The 16,162-nt window shown below is 42.1% G+C and overlaps 1 protein-coding gene across 6 annotated transcripts in view; it reads right to left on the reverse strand.

Annotated features, from left to right (window-relative positions):
* ANK3 (ankyrin 3) overlaps positions 1–16,162 on the reverse strand; it is a 335,607-nt gene that overhangs the window by 34,804 nt on the left and 284,641 nt on the right. For 3 of the 6 annotated variants that reach the window (XM_063164024.1, XM_063164029.1, XM_063164025.1), the window contains exons 29-36: positions 10,657–10,868; positions 8,907–9,114; positions 8,324–8,420; positions 6,908–7,136; positions 6,215–6,340; positions 5,266–5,388; positions 4,710–4,736; positions 2,953–3,034 (exon numbers count right to left, since the gene is read on the reverse strand). In XM_063164024.1, coding sequence (XP_063020094.1) covers positions 2,953–3,034; positions 4,710–4,736; positions 5,266–5,388; positions 6,215–6,340; positions 6,908–7,136; positions 8,324–8,420; positions 8,907–9,114; positions 10,657–10,868 — 1,104 coding nt within the window. The remainder of the gene's footprint in view (positions 1–2,952; positions 3,035–4,709; positions 4,737–5,265; positions 5,389–6,214; positions 6,341–6,907; positions 7,137–8,323; positions 8,421–8,906; positions 9,115–10,656; positions 10,869–16,162) is intronic. The other 3 variants (XM_063164028.1, XM_063164031.1, XM_063164030.1) reach the window with 2 other exon arrangements.

The following is a 16,162-nucleotide window of genomic DNA, read 5'->3' on the forward strand; positions in this document are numbered from 1 at the left end:
ACATCAAAATTTCTTCTCTTACTTCCTATTGACTTTCTGATGTGCTACTTCTGAAATACTCATATCAGCTTTATTTTGCCTGTTTAGGTATGTCTCTGCTTTGTGCAACTATTAGAATTATCCATTTAATAATTTCTATTGTTGTTCTGTTCAGATTTGATCCTATACAAAAATATAAACTTGCGTAAAATGACATTATGTAGCTAAAATATTTTTTTAAACCGCTTCAGAACTATTTCATGCAGAAACCAAAATTCCTTTAAGTGACAGGCAATTGATGTGCAAACTGTGAAGCAACTGGAATAAATTCAAATCTATATCTTCCATGCACAATTCGGATATGCTTCACACTCACAAAGCCAATAAGAGCAAGAGCTTTTCTGAGTCAATATTTAAAAAAAAAAAAAAAAAAAAAAAAAGAAAGGAACATATGCATTTGTTTCTCATGCAATATTCCTTTTGTCTGGTAAAAACGAAAGTAAAACTTTTCATGAAATGATTTTAAGAAGCATATGTTGTAAATGAAATGTGGCAAGTATGATGTATGATAGTTGTGAGCAGGCAAAGCAACTGAATCAGTTTTTATTCATGCACAAATGTCATGTCAGAACGAGCACACAGATTAACCCATTTCGTACGGTGTATTAAGCACAAATACATAAACCTTACAAAATTTCACAAGAGGTCATTAAAGAAGAGTACACTTTTTCTACAAGATGTAGTGTCTTGGTACCTTTTGAGGAGATTTCTTGTATCAGCTCAAAGACAGACCTGTTCAACTTTACAGTTCTCAAAAGGTAACATTAGAAAAGCAGTCAAAGGAAAATAGATTATGAAATAAATTCCTAGCAAGGACAAACCTGTTAAATGTTATCATCCCCCAGAACTCTCAGCTTATTCATAGGCATTTAAACAGAATTATCATCAACCACATTTTGCATCACAGGAGGCACTCATGTCAGAAAGTATTTCTGGGAATTGCATTACACAAACATATCCTCTGATACAGCAATAACATTCAGAGAGTTGACACTGAAAGCAACTTTGAGGAATTTTTGTTTTCCTTTAAAGTTGGAATTAGAAATGGAGCTAAAATATGCAAAGAACTTATTCAACATACCTTTCTCTAAAGTTACACTAATAATTTGTCAAACCTGCTTGATCTGTCTTATAGACAGACAGTAACTCACAGTGAAATAAGCTCAACAAGGCTAACACTGAACTGTTTCAGCACACACACTCCTATAGAATAGTGAATATTCAGTGCACCACAGGTCCATATCCTGCAAGGAGAAATGTGCTGGTCCTACAGAAGCCAATAAAAGCCCAGAAGTCAGTGTGGATGGCGGGTGACACTTCATAAAAACATTTATGTTGAAGAGAGCTTGAGTACTAGCCCTGACTGGCACAGACTGAATCAAGAAATGCCCACTTTTCGTACTACAATATTTTAAAGTGGAAATACACTTCTCTCTCCTCACCCGAACAAAAACCCCAAAATGTACTTAATCAAATCAACTATTATGAAGCTATTATAAATACTATTATTTATTCTGAAGATTTAATTAGCAGTAGCTGCTGACATCCACCAGAAGTTCATAGAGTCTTGAGTTCAAGAAACAAGCTCCAAAATGATTCTGAAAAGAGCTAATAACTTGTTCAGCAGTTAGTGTTAGGACGTGTCTTCACTGGAACCCCATTGCACCATCACGAGCTGGTCAGTCACAACTGACTAGGCTGTCAGGCTGCCCTCCTCACTCCTTTTTGCCTGTCAAATCACAGATTCAGAGACATTTAAGATGCCGCTTCTGTGCTCCTCTTTGCAGTTGAAGAGCAAAAACAATCTGACAATTTTTTGCGAATGAGACTTAATGGACCTTTGGTGAATAAATAAGACTTTTTTTCCCTCCCAGTGAGGGGGGAAAAATTTATTGTGAATGATATACAGTCATCAAGCTTCTTTCCAGCAATTTCATTTTCCCCCTCTCTCAGTTCCAATCAAGCCTGTGACAATACCTTAACAGTCCATCAAGATGTCTCAGCAGATCTGAGAGCTTCTTCAGATGTTATATGCTTGGAGTCTTCTTCCCGGCCTGAGAAGTGCAACATATTCTGGAGCACATCTGATCCAAAGAAGCCACAGATCTTATAGGATAATTAAGCAGCAGCCATCCAGTGGGAACTCCCAAGACCCGATGAAGTTTGTCTATGGATTTTATGGAATTATATCAAAGGGTCTGTGGCAGGGTAGCAACTGAGAAGTCAAAAGTGGGGGGAAAAAAAGGCAAGAAAAAGCCTGGAAATGGGAAACAATAGCAGTTGACCTTATAGAGGAGAAGTGAGGAAGAAAAGCTAAGCCAAATACATTATTGTATTTAACTGGGGAGGAAGAGAATGCCACAGGTCTGGTCAAGGGGAACACATGTTTAGGAAGAAGCAATGTGTGGTGCCAGGGAATAAAAAGCATCTGCAGGGAACAGAGGAAAAAGGGAAGGGGAGGAGAAAGAAGAGGGAAAATATAAAATATGAGAGACTCTATTTTGGCTAAACATCTAAACATTTAAGTACTTATCTGAGTGGCTGAATTTTTGTGTAATATTCCGTTCTACAGCATCTTTCTCTAATGCTTCAAAGAGGAGATGAAAAGACACTTTCGGAAAGCAATTTGCAATCCTCCTACTCTGGAACTACATTGAACTTTTCAAAACTATTATATTTTTACTTAACTAACACACATAATTTGCCAGTCAGGATTCCTCAAGCTCTCACAACACAAGAGTTCACAGTCCATCCAAGAGTTTTGTTTTAGACAGCTTTTTGTCTCCTTTTCTCCTTTTTTTTTTTTAATTTTTTTCCCCAGAATGACACCAAATACAACGTTTATAGAAAAAATGTCTCTTCTTATGAACAATCACATCTACATGGTTTAGTACTTTGGTAAGAGCAACTCACTCATTCCAGGCTCAGTCAGATAGCTGTAGCGCTTACGTAAAGCAAGGGAGACGAAGTTCTGGCGCCGGTCAGCCTTCTCCGTCTGCAACAAAACACAGCAGCACTTAGGGCTGGGGAACCACTGCCTCCATCTGAACAGAGCAGCAGGATGGGCTGCTTTTCGTGGCACACAACCCCTCGGGGGAGAAAGGGTGCTTCCATTCAGCTTCAGGACGGCATGCTGAAGCCGAATTTGGGCGAGCAGGCAGGGAGGGGGCAGAGGCAGCCTCTGCTCCTGGGTGCTGTGAGATGAGTGCCAGGCAGGGAGCACAGAAACCTGCTGTGAGTGACCACCCTTCTGCAGCAAGCAGGGAGGGACTGCAACCCTACTGTGAGCCCTCAGGTTCATTCCTCTGCTCATCAGGTAGAAGAACTGAGACAGCAGAAGCAGCTCATTATCCTGCCTTAAAGCATCTCCGTACTGTCTCATTGCATTATCACTTAATAAACTGCTTCACGCTAATAGAAATGGCGTGATTTTGTTCATTCTCTGTAAAATAAACCACCTTTGGCTAGAAACAGGAGGTGAACACAAAAGACTACAGGTACAGACAAAACATTCATAAGAGTGAGTGACCGATTGAGTATTGCCCCCAGATTAGCTTGTCCCGAAAGCACACACACCACGATGTACAACTGGCTTTAAAGTGAATACATTAAGGACAAAAAAAGGCATGGGAGGGGATTTTTTAATATGCACAAAATGCAAAGATGTGGATTAGAAAGCAGACTCCTCTTGTTAACTAATAAATTGCCTCATAAGTTGCTGCGTTCAGCGGGATAGGTGCTAGTGTGGTGTCTTTAATATTAGTAGTCCTTCAGAGATAAACTCGAATATGTGGCTAAAAATACAGTCTGTTTAGAAAGAGAACTATTATTATAGCCATATAATAGCTCATTGGGAAGAAGTTCTATGGAAGTAAAGTGATGTTTTTGCTATTATTATTTTTTAACATGTAAGGAATGCTTTGGGTTGCATTGTTTGGAGTTTTTTTAGCTACTCTAACCAGCAGGTGACAACTGCTATTTATTTGCCACCAGGAACAGAAAGAAATATTGCTGCTAGGCAAATTGGAAACACCTATGTTGTTTCTTCTACAAGATGATCTCATCTCTACCTACCTCTAATGAGTAAAACCCACTCAGTTTTCTGACAATCTAACATTGCAGTTTCCATGAAACAGTGGGTTTTAAGCTGCAAATATCTGAGGTTAATTTGAAAATAGACTTGAACACAATATTTAGAAATTGCTCTTGGCTGGTTTGCTTTTTTAGAAAGAATCCAGTTTATTTACAGAGGTGAGATATTAAAAGCCACTATTGTGGCCTCAGCAGTATCTTTTTCCTTCTCAAAAATACAAGTTACCATAGCAGTGTCAGTGTTACTCCAAGAGGTAAAATATTATCCACTAAACTCCTCCTGAGTTTTTGCCAAAATTTGACTACTTCTGATAGTCATAAATATATCCCTTTTCAAAAGAAAATTAGTTGCTTTTGTTCAGTGCTTGGTTTAATTTCATAATTTATAATCATGGGGTATCCCATATTTGAGCAGCTCTACTGTTTTACAGCAGCCTATCAGAAGCTGAGGATGTGGTTATTTTTCTGTAGGTATCATCTCAACACCACCATTAAAAATAGTTGTTTTTTTCTATAATATACTACTTTTCTTCACTAAATCTGAAGGAAATAAAAACAGAAGACAGTGTGTATATTACCTCATCATCTTGATCTGACTCTGTTTCCTTTTGGTCCCAAGATGCATTGCAGAGACAAGGAATATTATAATGGACAGCAGGGAAAAGAATATCAGGATATGAAAAGGACCAAATTGGGAGCACAAAATGCAAGCTGATTTATAAGGCAAAGCAAATCCAAAATGCCAACACAAAAGAAAAGAAAAAAAATCTTACATCCAATGCAAATAAACACGTGACATTACTGAAAGCATAAACCTATGACTTGCAGGCTGAAGCATGAGCTGTAAACAGAACTGTAAAAATTACAGGAACTTGACACCACAGTAACAAGAGACTTTAAAAGCGTTCTACATACAAGAAACCAATAAAACATACATTTTCAAAGCCTTTGTCATATTCCAAAGCATTCTCATTACTGACAGTTCACAAGGTTTCTTTATGACTAGCAGGAAATAAAAAAAAAAAAGAAAAAAAAAAAAAAAGAAAAAAAAAAAAAGAGAGAGACAAAAACCAAAGGAACAAAAACAAATCCAACCCAACCCTAAGAAAAATGTTTACTTTTCCAAACAAATACCTTTTTGTGTGCTGGCAGAGTGATATTCAAGTTGCAAACAGCTGTTTGGGGCAGTCCTTTTGTAGTCTTTGGTTCTTTCAAAAATGATAATCGACCACAGGGCTCCTGGCTGGTGTCTCTTACCTGGAAAAGAAATTTTGCTTTAGCATAGTAATATGTAGTAATTGAGGCATTAGTAAGATGTAGTAATAGTAATATAGTAGTAATAGTAATAAGTGGTAATTCAGAGTCCTAGAGGAGGTTTCTGGAACAGTTCTCAGAATTTCTTTCTACAAGGAGCTTTCTAGTGTGTAAACACTAATAATACCAAGCTGGAGCTCAGCCTGAGCTGCTGGAGGAGAAAATGTGTTACTGTGAAAGAGTTTTAGGTCAGCCTGAAGCTCCCTGATGGCAAATCCACGCAAGACAAGGTGCTGACTGAGTCCAACCTGAGAGTTTCATACTGGGGTGTTACTGACAGGCACCGTCTGCCCACTTCATTTCATTCTGCCATGTTTTGCCCTTGCGTTTACCAAAATGCTTAACAACCTCTCCAGCAGGGCAGCTGTGACAAGGCTAAGGAAAGTGAGCACCATTCCTGGCCTTTTAGAGATGAACAGTCCGCACACACCTTCTGCAGGCTGTTCTGAAGTACAGGATGTTATTGGATGCATCTCCTTTACTTAAACCCTCAGAAATTGTCACCTACTGGTATATATGTGGGGACTCCAGTTTGAGATATGGTTTTAGTAAAAGGCTGTCAATCCATATCATGGGTATTCTGCTCCCAGATGTGCCAGCAGTTCTGCTGTGGCTTCAAGCAAAGCACCCTCTCCATGTTATTCACATATTAAAGAACTACACTCACACCCTAGGGGCAAGTTAGTCCTGTAGGGCTGAAAAGGGGAAGTGGGACGGTGGGAAGGGAGGAAAGCAACAGGATCATTTATTTAGTTTGTTTTTCTTTTACCTTGATAGAGAATGGCAGTCTATTTTCTTTGAAAGCATAAAAATTAAAAACAAGCTGCTGTCCTCCTTTAGTCAAAGGGGCCAGATTTCCATAGCAATCAACATAAATAGGTTTTCCTTCAAGAACCTACCAAAGCAAGAACAAAATGTCAATAAAACCTCTTTTAATAGTAGATTCATATAAACATCATGATTTTCCCCAACATCATTCCTGAGTTTAACACAAGTCCCCACCTGGTTACATTCAACAACAAATTAGAATATCACTGTGCACTATGGCAAGGTGTTATGAGTACAGGCAGTTTGGAAAACCACGAGCCACCTGACTGGCTTTTCTAAAGTAACAGTGTGTAATTTACTTTGAGAAACAATAAGTTAGTGACTGTGATCTGACCACAAGCCAGTCCTACTCATGCCTGTGTGCCTGCAGGGCCAATGAGAAGGAATTCCCTCTGTCTGCAAAGCCCAGCCAGGGCCACCTGACAGCAGCGAGGGCAAATCCCACTGCAGACTGCACTGGGGCACCCACAAGTCCTCCTGCTCCTCCAGTCTCGCCCTGTTCTGTTCTTCCTTTGAGAATTCTCATGCCACAGCCTTGCTGTGAACCTTTGTTTAACAGGGCTTGTGTGGTTTTTGCAGGAGCTGCTGCTACTTGGAAAACACACAAGGAGGAAGCCAGCTGCAAGCAATGTACCTCAATGTCTTTGCTCCTGGCAACTTCCTCAAAGTTCTCTTGTTGCTCCAGGGTTTTGTCCACTTTGTCGTCAGTCATGCAGAAGCAGCGCAAATTGGATTCCACGGGGTCATTCATTTTGGCAAATATCACAAACTTTGCCATGTAAGGAACACATATTAATTCTCTGTAAAGCTGTGTTGCCAGCCCAACAGTCTCTAGTACTTGGTGGCAGTCTGCGAGCCAAAATCTGAGTGGGGAAAAGCAAACCATTCAATCAACTTTTCATTATGCTCCAACAATTCATTAAGGCTTAAAGAGAAACTGTGTTCTGTATCCTTGGTCATTTTGCATGTGTACTGTCCTTGCAGAATTGCCAGAGCTGTAATTATTCTTCTACTCTCAGCACAGCTTTAACAATCCAGAAATGGGAATACCTGTCAATGAAATGCTGACATACCTAGCTAACCCTTTTCAGACTGATATCTCATAAAACTATCAATCTGCAGGCTCATTTGAGCCAAAGTGAGGAAATTGAATTTCATGTGATCTTTAATATCCTGTAATGTGCTGATGCTTCACTATACATTTGATTTGCTAAAACAAACACATTTATAACATACTCAGCAAATCACATCTCCCATTCAGGCTGAACCAAACATGCCCACGGTGAAGTCTCCACAAACAGGTGCTACACTGTTATTTTCTCATCTTATGATTAAGAGTTTGAAGACAAGTATGATAAAAATAATTTATACCTTGTATCAGTCTTTCCTACAATATTTCAGCCCTGATCTATTTAGTTTTCCAGCAGTTCTCTCTCTTTTCATAAAAGGTTTTATAGTTGCAATGTCATTTACTGATTGATAAATGCTCTACATTCTATGTCATGAATTTTCTTCACTAGGATTTGTACGAATCCTGGTAAATGCCTCCATTTAGCATACAAGTCCATCAAGTCCATCAAGATTGATTTGAACTCACCATTTTTTGCAAAAGCTATTTTTGCGAGAGCAATTTAATACAATTTTCAACTAAAAAGCCCACAGCCAGAAATTAATAATCTTTAAATTTTTAAACAAATGCGTTGTTATGATCCCCAACCCCTTTTTTTTTTTTTTAACGGGATGAACATTTTGAGCTTTCTCTCTCTGTTGCCATTTACAGCAAAACCAAAGCCCTGTGTGGCATGGCAGCTTTCAGAGGAACAGGCTGTGTGCCAGCCAGAAGCCCCCGTCCCAGCCAGGGCAGAGCTCTGTGTGTGTGCAGCCCTGGGTGTGTGGGACGCTGATGGGCAGGGACACAGCAGCATCTGGGCCATCACCGCTCCACCAGCCTTGTGAGGGGCTTCCAGAAAGCCTGAACACAACCTGCCATCCAGGTGCTGGCCAAGGGAAGGCACTCCCGAGGGGCAGCTGGCAGGGTCTGCTCCCATACCTGGCAGAAACGTTGGTGGTGAAGGAGACGCAGTCGTTGGAGAACGTCAGCGGCGTGGTGCCCGTGATGTCCTCCCACTGCGCCGGCGACGTGCCTCCTGTGCAAACACACACCAGGCAGGTTTCCTCTCAAACACTAGCCACACACAGACTGCACAAAGAACATCTCTATCTCCACACACTGAAAGAGAGCCTAGACATTAATGTTCTCCAGCAGCTGAGCTCCGCGTTATCATGGAGCATCAACAACGCTACATAGCATCACACGCCACACAACAAAAAACAAAGATGTAAGCGAAGAACAAGTCAACAGCAACCTCCTCTTGATATCAGCTAGGACAGAATTACTGCTGCAAGCTACTTTTACTGACAAGCACATTTAAAAGCCAAGACTGAAATTTAACACGTGTTGGGAGAGTTCTTTTAAAATGGGACCAGATAAAAAGCTCATGGAACCAGTGGGAGCCTTGGAAATAACCTCAGCTGGTTTTGCTCAGGAGAGCTGATCATGCAGGTGTGATGAGAGTGGGCACAGAGCTGCTGCTGCCACAGCAGCCTTAGCAAAGAGCAGGGTTTTCTCTAACCTGTAATGCTACATAGGAGTCGAAGGCTGGGAGTCGTGTCTCCTTTGTACCCATTGGTCACTCCTTCTCCTGATGGAGGTGGCACAGGAATTGTCATGGTTATTGGCTTATGGAACTTCCTTCTTCTTGGCTCCACAGTGACAATGGGACTGAATGTTGCTTTGTTTCCAAGGATTTTTTTGACAATCTCTTCGGGAACTGGTTGAGCCTGTCAACATGGGGAACGTACATACTTAAACTAGAGCTACAAACTGTTTATAGAAATGCAGAATTATTTTCTAAATGATAATTCTATTTTCTTTTTATTTTCTGCAGATTTTTCCCCTGCCATGAAACCTTCTCAAGGTGATTACTAGTGAAATTCATGTTTAGTTTTTATTCCACAACTCACTCCTGAATTCCTAAAGGCTAAATGGTAGAGCTACACTATAAACCTCAGAAGGTTCCCTGCAGTATTTGCTGAGAGTTTTTCAGAGCATGTTTGGTTTTGCTCTTAGTGACATTACATACAATTTCAAAATGCAAAACCAGGCCTATTTTGCACTTGAGAAGTGAGGACTAGACACTGTCTCCTGGAGGTGACAGACAATTCTTACATCTCTGCCAAACACAGATTCATGCTCTTGAGGAACACTGCACCCCAGCTGACCTCTGTACTCAGTGCTTTCTGTGATTATTAGAAAGAAATACTTGTTTGGGTCAAAATCACAAAGAATGCATGAAGTTACAAAAGACTTACAGGTAAATTTCACATTTTCTACAGTCAAAAGGGACAGACATGCTAATGGGAGTCTGCATCTATTTGCCTTTTAATTTTAGTTTTTTTAAACTTTCAAGGCTGTTTCAATCAGGCTGACCCATGACTTGCTATAATTCAAATTGCAGAGTGCACTGATATGCAGAGACCATGCAGTTACACTGCAGTCACAGCACTGCATACAGAGCTGTCATACTCCCCTCACACTGGGGAGCTCTGGCAAGGCAACTGCATAACCAGAACAGCACAACTTCCATTTTCTCAAGATTAACCATCTGGAGATGTGAAATATCTTTAACAGAAATGTTTCAGCGTGAATTTCAAGCCCTGCAATTCAAATCAGCATCTCTTTTTCATGACTTGTCATACTATTAAGGGAATTCTAAGTGATAACTAACTGAACTCAAAGATGCCTCCCATTCCTATGGAATATTTCTCCACTTTCTGTGCAGTTAAAGTAGAATTTAAGCTACATGGTCTTCCCAGATTTCACCCCTAGATGAAGTCTTTCCAGATTTCACCCCTAGAAATGCCACTGGTGAATGTCCTAAGACACAGCAGATGTACATGGGAGGGTTTTGACCCAGTAGCAGCTGGCAAACAGCTGCATGTAATCCCCACCAAACCCATTCCCATGGCAGAGGGCAGCCCAGTGACCCTGCTCACAAGCTGCTGCTTTGCCACAGCAGACAGGGACTGCACAGGGGCTCTAGTGTTGACAGCTCCAGGTCTCTGCTTCCCTCTCTCCATTCCTGGGATGCTAAGCAATGACCATGGGGGCGATCCAAGGGCAGCTGGGCCTGTGCCACAGGGAGGAGAACTGTGCACCCCCCGTGCCTGAGGGACACTGAGCGTGCCCTGCAGACTTGTGCCAACTCAGAGCTCAGGTGTGAAGGAGCCCCACTGGCAGTGAGCAGTGTGAGCTCCGGGAAGCTCCGTGGTTTCCAGTCTCATGCACCCAGCCAGGTGCACTGAGAGAAGCTGAAGCTTTACCTGGAGCCCCACGCGGATCCTCTTGGTGAGAGCCCCCTCGGGGAAGGCGGCCTGCACCCGAGGCACCGTGGTGCTGCTCAGCACGCCGCCCTCGGGCCCGATCTGGTTGCTCTCCTGCTTGATGCGGGAAACCACGGCGAAGTACTGCGGGAAGTCCTTGGTGACGATCCGGCAGATCCGCTTCTTCTCCAGCTCCTCCGCGCTGTCCAGCTCTGCGGGCACAGACAGGCCAAACATTCAGGCATACCCTTCATCCCACACACTTCTGGGCCTTTGAATAAGCCTTAAAATGCCCAAGAAGGTTGGGAGGTTTATAATTATTTATTTGCTACAGCAGTAAAAAATAAGCCATTCAATGCTATCAGTTATCAAGCTTTGGTTTTTTTCTGTGAACTTTTGTATAAATCTTGATGATCAGGGCCAACAGCAATAGGCAAACGCACTTGCTAGGACACCTAAATAGTCAGGTATAGAATCCTTTGAACCCCTCAGGAAATCCCTAGATGTGACAGTCTCAGCAGCTGCCACAGAATGACAGGTTTGTCACACGGCACAGAAGTCCAAGGAGGGCTGAAGGACACGGTCAAGTTTCTTCTCTCTCTTATTTCTATCTGGTCTTCCAGAGCTTTATTCCCATCCTGTTTCCCCGTATAGTTCAGACATAAAGCAAACCACAGGAGACCACAGTCAGCCCATGGCCTATCTCCCTTCATGCCAGGTGTGCAATCCAGAGCTTGGCCACCTGAGCCACTTGAGACAGTTATTGCCCAGCCTGGCATCCAAAAAACCCCAACCAGACACCGAGCTCTCCATGAAACTGTGGGAGCAACAGAGCTGTCTCCCAGCACCACCAGTGAACCAAGAGCAAGCTTCCCTCCCCCATCAGCACTCCAGCCATTTGGTTATTTGTCCCAAAATAACTGCAGGGTGCTCCTCAGTTCCTAGAGAACCTTAGATTTCCTCAGATACAACTGAAACAGTCAGGTCATTGACCATTAGTGCTTTCAGTCACATTGCCAGTTTGTAGGGTCACCAGGGCTCAGAAGGTACATAGAGTACCTATTCCTATCAATTAGTTCAGTGTTATTGCAGTTGTTCAGCACATGACATAGTTTTTCCCATATATGCACTGGGGAAAACTCTGATACAACAAAAATATAATGACTTTTGCAACTGTGTGTGTGTGTGTGTGTGTGTATATATCTATATTTGCATTGGTGTCCCAAATGCTGTGGTGAAATCCCTGTGATATAAACACCATAAACAAATGGAGATAATTATGTAACTGCCATGCATTTCTCCTTGTAACTTCTAGCACTTGGCCTTTTTATCTATTGTAATTGGATTTCATTGCAGCACTCCACAAATTTCAGCACTTATTTTCCTCCTTAAAAAGGGACTTTCTAAGCCAAAGTTTGTTCCTCAAAAGATTCAGCAAGAGAAAGTAGGAAGACCAGAAATAATACTAAGACAAAAGACACTTGTAAAATACTCTTTGTGACTGGGGTATTTTCCTCCTCTAAACATGTAAGCTCAATTACAATTCAAAAATAATTATAATGCAAATTTGGTAAAATGTCAGTTTTCCATTTTAAAACATTCAGCAGATAGTTTGGATTAATCTCACAGTGTTGCTGTGGATCATATGTATCTACCAGAAGTGGATAATTTCTTATCATAATGTCAGCTTCCATTTACTTTGACTCAGAGATTGATATCTGAAGCCCTCTAATGAATTAGTCACTCTGCCTGCAGCCTCTGGTAGCAATGGCTTGTGCAGGATACAAACTGGATTCCTAAACTCCCAGGCAGGTATCATCTTGACTGCTAAATCCTCATCATCTCCTGTTTGTTGCTAGAGAAAATACCCACTGCAAAATGCTCACAGAGGTGAAGGATAATTAAAATTCTCCTGAAGTGGAAAAACAGTGATTTGTACAAGAACATTTCAAAGTCCTTTGAACCTGGCAGGCTCTCTCCTTCAGAGGAGGAGGATGGGAAGATAAGAGTGGCAGAGCAACAGTGAGGCATGGAGAGGAGTTGGACTATACATAGGGAGGTTATGTTTGGATAATATATATGTAAGCTACTATATGAAGTTGCCCTCTAACAGAAAAAAAAAGTAAAAAAGGATGATGAGCAATCAAACCATCTCTCTCACTGCCCTGAGAAATGCAGTGTTAGCATGACAGAATTAATGAAACAGGGAAAACTAGTCCTGGGAGAGGTCACGTTTCCCAAACACACCTCATGCCTTTTACAGAGGGAGATATCATCACTACTACTTCCCTCAGCTGCTGACACTTCATTCCTGGGCAGAGTGTCTCAATGATAAACCATGAACCATTTTTTGGTTAGATGGTTGGGTTTTGGAGAGAAGGGGGTTTTAGCCACAGAGCAGTATGCTGTGCACCCATCATGGAGATAGAGATAAAAAAGCATGGAGAGGCAAAGCAGAAAGGTCAGTGGCAGAACTGGGAAGAATCTCCCAATGAAACTGTCTCCCAGGCTTGTGTAACAGCCCAAGAACTCCTAGAGCCCCACTCAGCTCTAGTGAGTCAAGAGAAAGGTGCTGTGAATACCATGTGTGCACAAGTCTTCTCCTGCCACCCATGTGTGGGGTACACTTATCCTGCAATGGTTTGGGGCCTGATCTTCCACAGGAGTGATGGAGGAGACAGGAGACGGACAGAGGGGAAGGAGGCAGGAAAAGAACATCAGTGTGTGGTGCATGCTGCCACACAACCATTAAGGCTCCAGGACTGGAGGAGAGAAACACAGCCATGTCCTCCAAGGTCAAGAGGGACAGGACAGGCTGTCTCAGGTCAAGGAAAGCAATCACACCAGTTCTCTCTGGTGAGAGGCAGCTGTGGATCAAGTTCATCCACATCTAATACCTTTCTTTTTTTTACTGTCAGATAAGGTAACACAGGGCAAGAATCTTCTGACTCAAAATAGAACAAGACAAGTCACAGAACACCTGGCTGTTTCATGAGCTTCAAGGTGTCTTTGTGTGGATCTGGTTTCCCTTGCCAGGGCCTCAGAAGAATTTTGCTAGCACTGAAAAAGCAAATCTCACCTGACTGAACAGCTCTGTGAGCTGTGCAACTCTGCCCCAGTCCTGGCTGGAGCAGAGCTGACCCTGTCACAGTGCCCAGACTGCAGGCTGGGGTGAGCACAGGGTCCCAGATCCCCCCACACAGAGCTGCGCCCACTCAGGAATTGCTGCACTCAAAGCACAGCATGCAGGAGGCAGCTTCCACATGGACAAAAATGCAGGAGGGGGATGGAGGCAGGGAGAGCACATGGCAAGGGCAAGGAGAAACTGAGGGCAGGAAGGTGCTGGTAACCAGACCCACCCTCCCAGCCTCAGTGTTTCACACACACAGCCAGACACTCCCAGTGCCACAAAGATGCTTCGCCCTCAAAGAAGGCAAGGTCCTTTATGGCTATTTTTGTGTGGTCTTTTAACTTGCCATTCACAGCACACAGTTTAACAGCAATATGTTTAAAAACTTTTCTTGGAAAGGTGGCAAAATCACTGCAGAGTGATTTATGGTGGTATTTTAAACTTGAAGCATAAACAAGGTCACACTCTGGTTTGATCTGTCAATTCAGTTATGTAAAAACTCCTGCTTCCCATCTGAAACCACACTGTGCAGCTGCAAGCTTACTGCAGCCACAAGCATTTGCATTTCTTGGCTCACTCCCTAGTTTGCAAATAACTTTTAAAAGATTAGCTACCCCAGTGTGTGCATTTGTGCCCACAATTTGTCTCCAGGTACCTCTAAAGGGTGAAGGAATGTTAAAAGCAAACAGAAGTTATCTATAAAAGGAGCTTGTCTGAAAACATGATGTATTTGCCAATTACAAGGCAGAGAGATTCTTCCTAAAAAAAATACATATATTCCAAAAATACATAAATTTTATTTGATTAAAGTATAAATAAATGTAATATGGCCAAGAGCTGTGAACTGCTACCCTTGTGTTTGGAGCCACACTCCTCCTACTCCTAAAAATGCCAAGTTCCCTGCATTTGCCTAAGTACAGCACCATCCTTAAAATAAAACCTATTTAAGCAGAGACCTGACTGCACCAAAACCAACCAGGCTCTTTACATCACAGTTCACTGTTCTCTCATGCCAATAACCCAAAAGTCCTGCTGTTATTTGAAGGCGCACCAGCCCTGGAGCAATGCCTCCTGTCTGGGATTCTCTGGGGTCTAGGACGAGGTTTCCCAGCAGATGGTGCTGCTCCCAGCACAGAGCAGGCTTTTTATGACTGAGGCATGTCCTTGCTCTCATCTCTGCATGCAGAATTATTTCCTAAATGATAATTCTATTTTCTTTATATTTTCTGTAGGATTCCCCCCCCCCCCTCCCCAGGAAACCTTCTCAAGGGTGATTGCTAGCGAAATTCATGTTTAGTTTTTATTCCACAACTTACTCCTGATTACCTAAATGCTAAATGGTAGAGCTACACTATAAACCACATAAGGTCCCCTGCAATATTTGCTGAGAGTTTTTCAGAGCATGTTTGGTTTTGATCTTAAGGGGGAGAGCAAAGCAGGAACCACCACACAGAGCAGCAAACTGCACCACTAAAGCTCAGCCTGTTAAGGAGCTGCAATAAAGATCTGATTGACCTCCTGCGCTACAGGCTAGGAAAGGACTTGTGATCACAGCAGCTTTGACAGAAAAGCTGCCATTAACAGAAAATGGGCACTCCTGCAGCACCTCCTGGCTCCCAGAGATGATTATGCAGATGAGTTTTCTTGCAAAGACACACTAAATTTCTCTAAATGACTATGTGGCTGCTTTTTATTTAAATTAAAGCTTGCTTCTGCCTCCAGAGTTCATACCTGGAATAAAACTTCTCCCAAAGTTATGTCTTCTGAGATACAAGATACTCCCCCTGAGCGAAGTCTGACTGTGGTACTTTGTAACAAAACACCAAAACTCACTCAAGTCTACAAATTTGTAATTTTTTGGCCATTGCTTGGAAGACATTTTACATTGCAAAGGTGTCATTTAACTAGAGTGGAATTTTGTCAAAACCCTTGCACTATTTTAACGCACGGTGGGGTTTTCTTTTTTTTTAATATTTTGCTTTCCTAGCTAGAGAAGGATTGAGCTAAAACAAACGGAACAAATAATCACTACAGTGAATGTGTCTACAGTGTTTTTCTCCTTTTCCTCTCACAAATGATTGCCTGGATTTGTAGAAGCCATTCCTGAGGTTTGGCTTTTAAGGTGTCAAATATTTTCCCTCTAACAGAATAACGTCCATCATACTTTGTGTGATTATTTGGTTGCACTTACACCCACCAACCTCCAACAGCAGTTCCCCAGAAGGAAAGAGCCACCTGAAACCCTCAGTAGATCAGAAAGTTGTCCTGTGGCTCCATGTTGTGAAGTTTATTATTTTAGGCTCTAAGTACTGAGGGCTTCATGCTCACCTCTCTCAAAGTGTTTTTATTTGTTGAGCTCGTCTCTGTAAATTGTCA

The sequence above is a fragment of the Melospiza melodia genome, chromosome 9 (genome assembly GCF_035770615.1).
Source record: "Melospiza melodia melodia isolate bMelMel2 chromosome 9, bMelMel2.pri, whole genome shotgun sequence".
In the NCBI taxonomy this organism is placed as follows: domain Eukaryota; kingdom Metazoa; phylum Chordata; class Aves; order Passeriformes; family Passerellidae; genus Melospiza; species Melospiza melodia.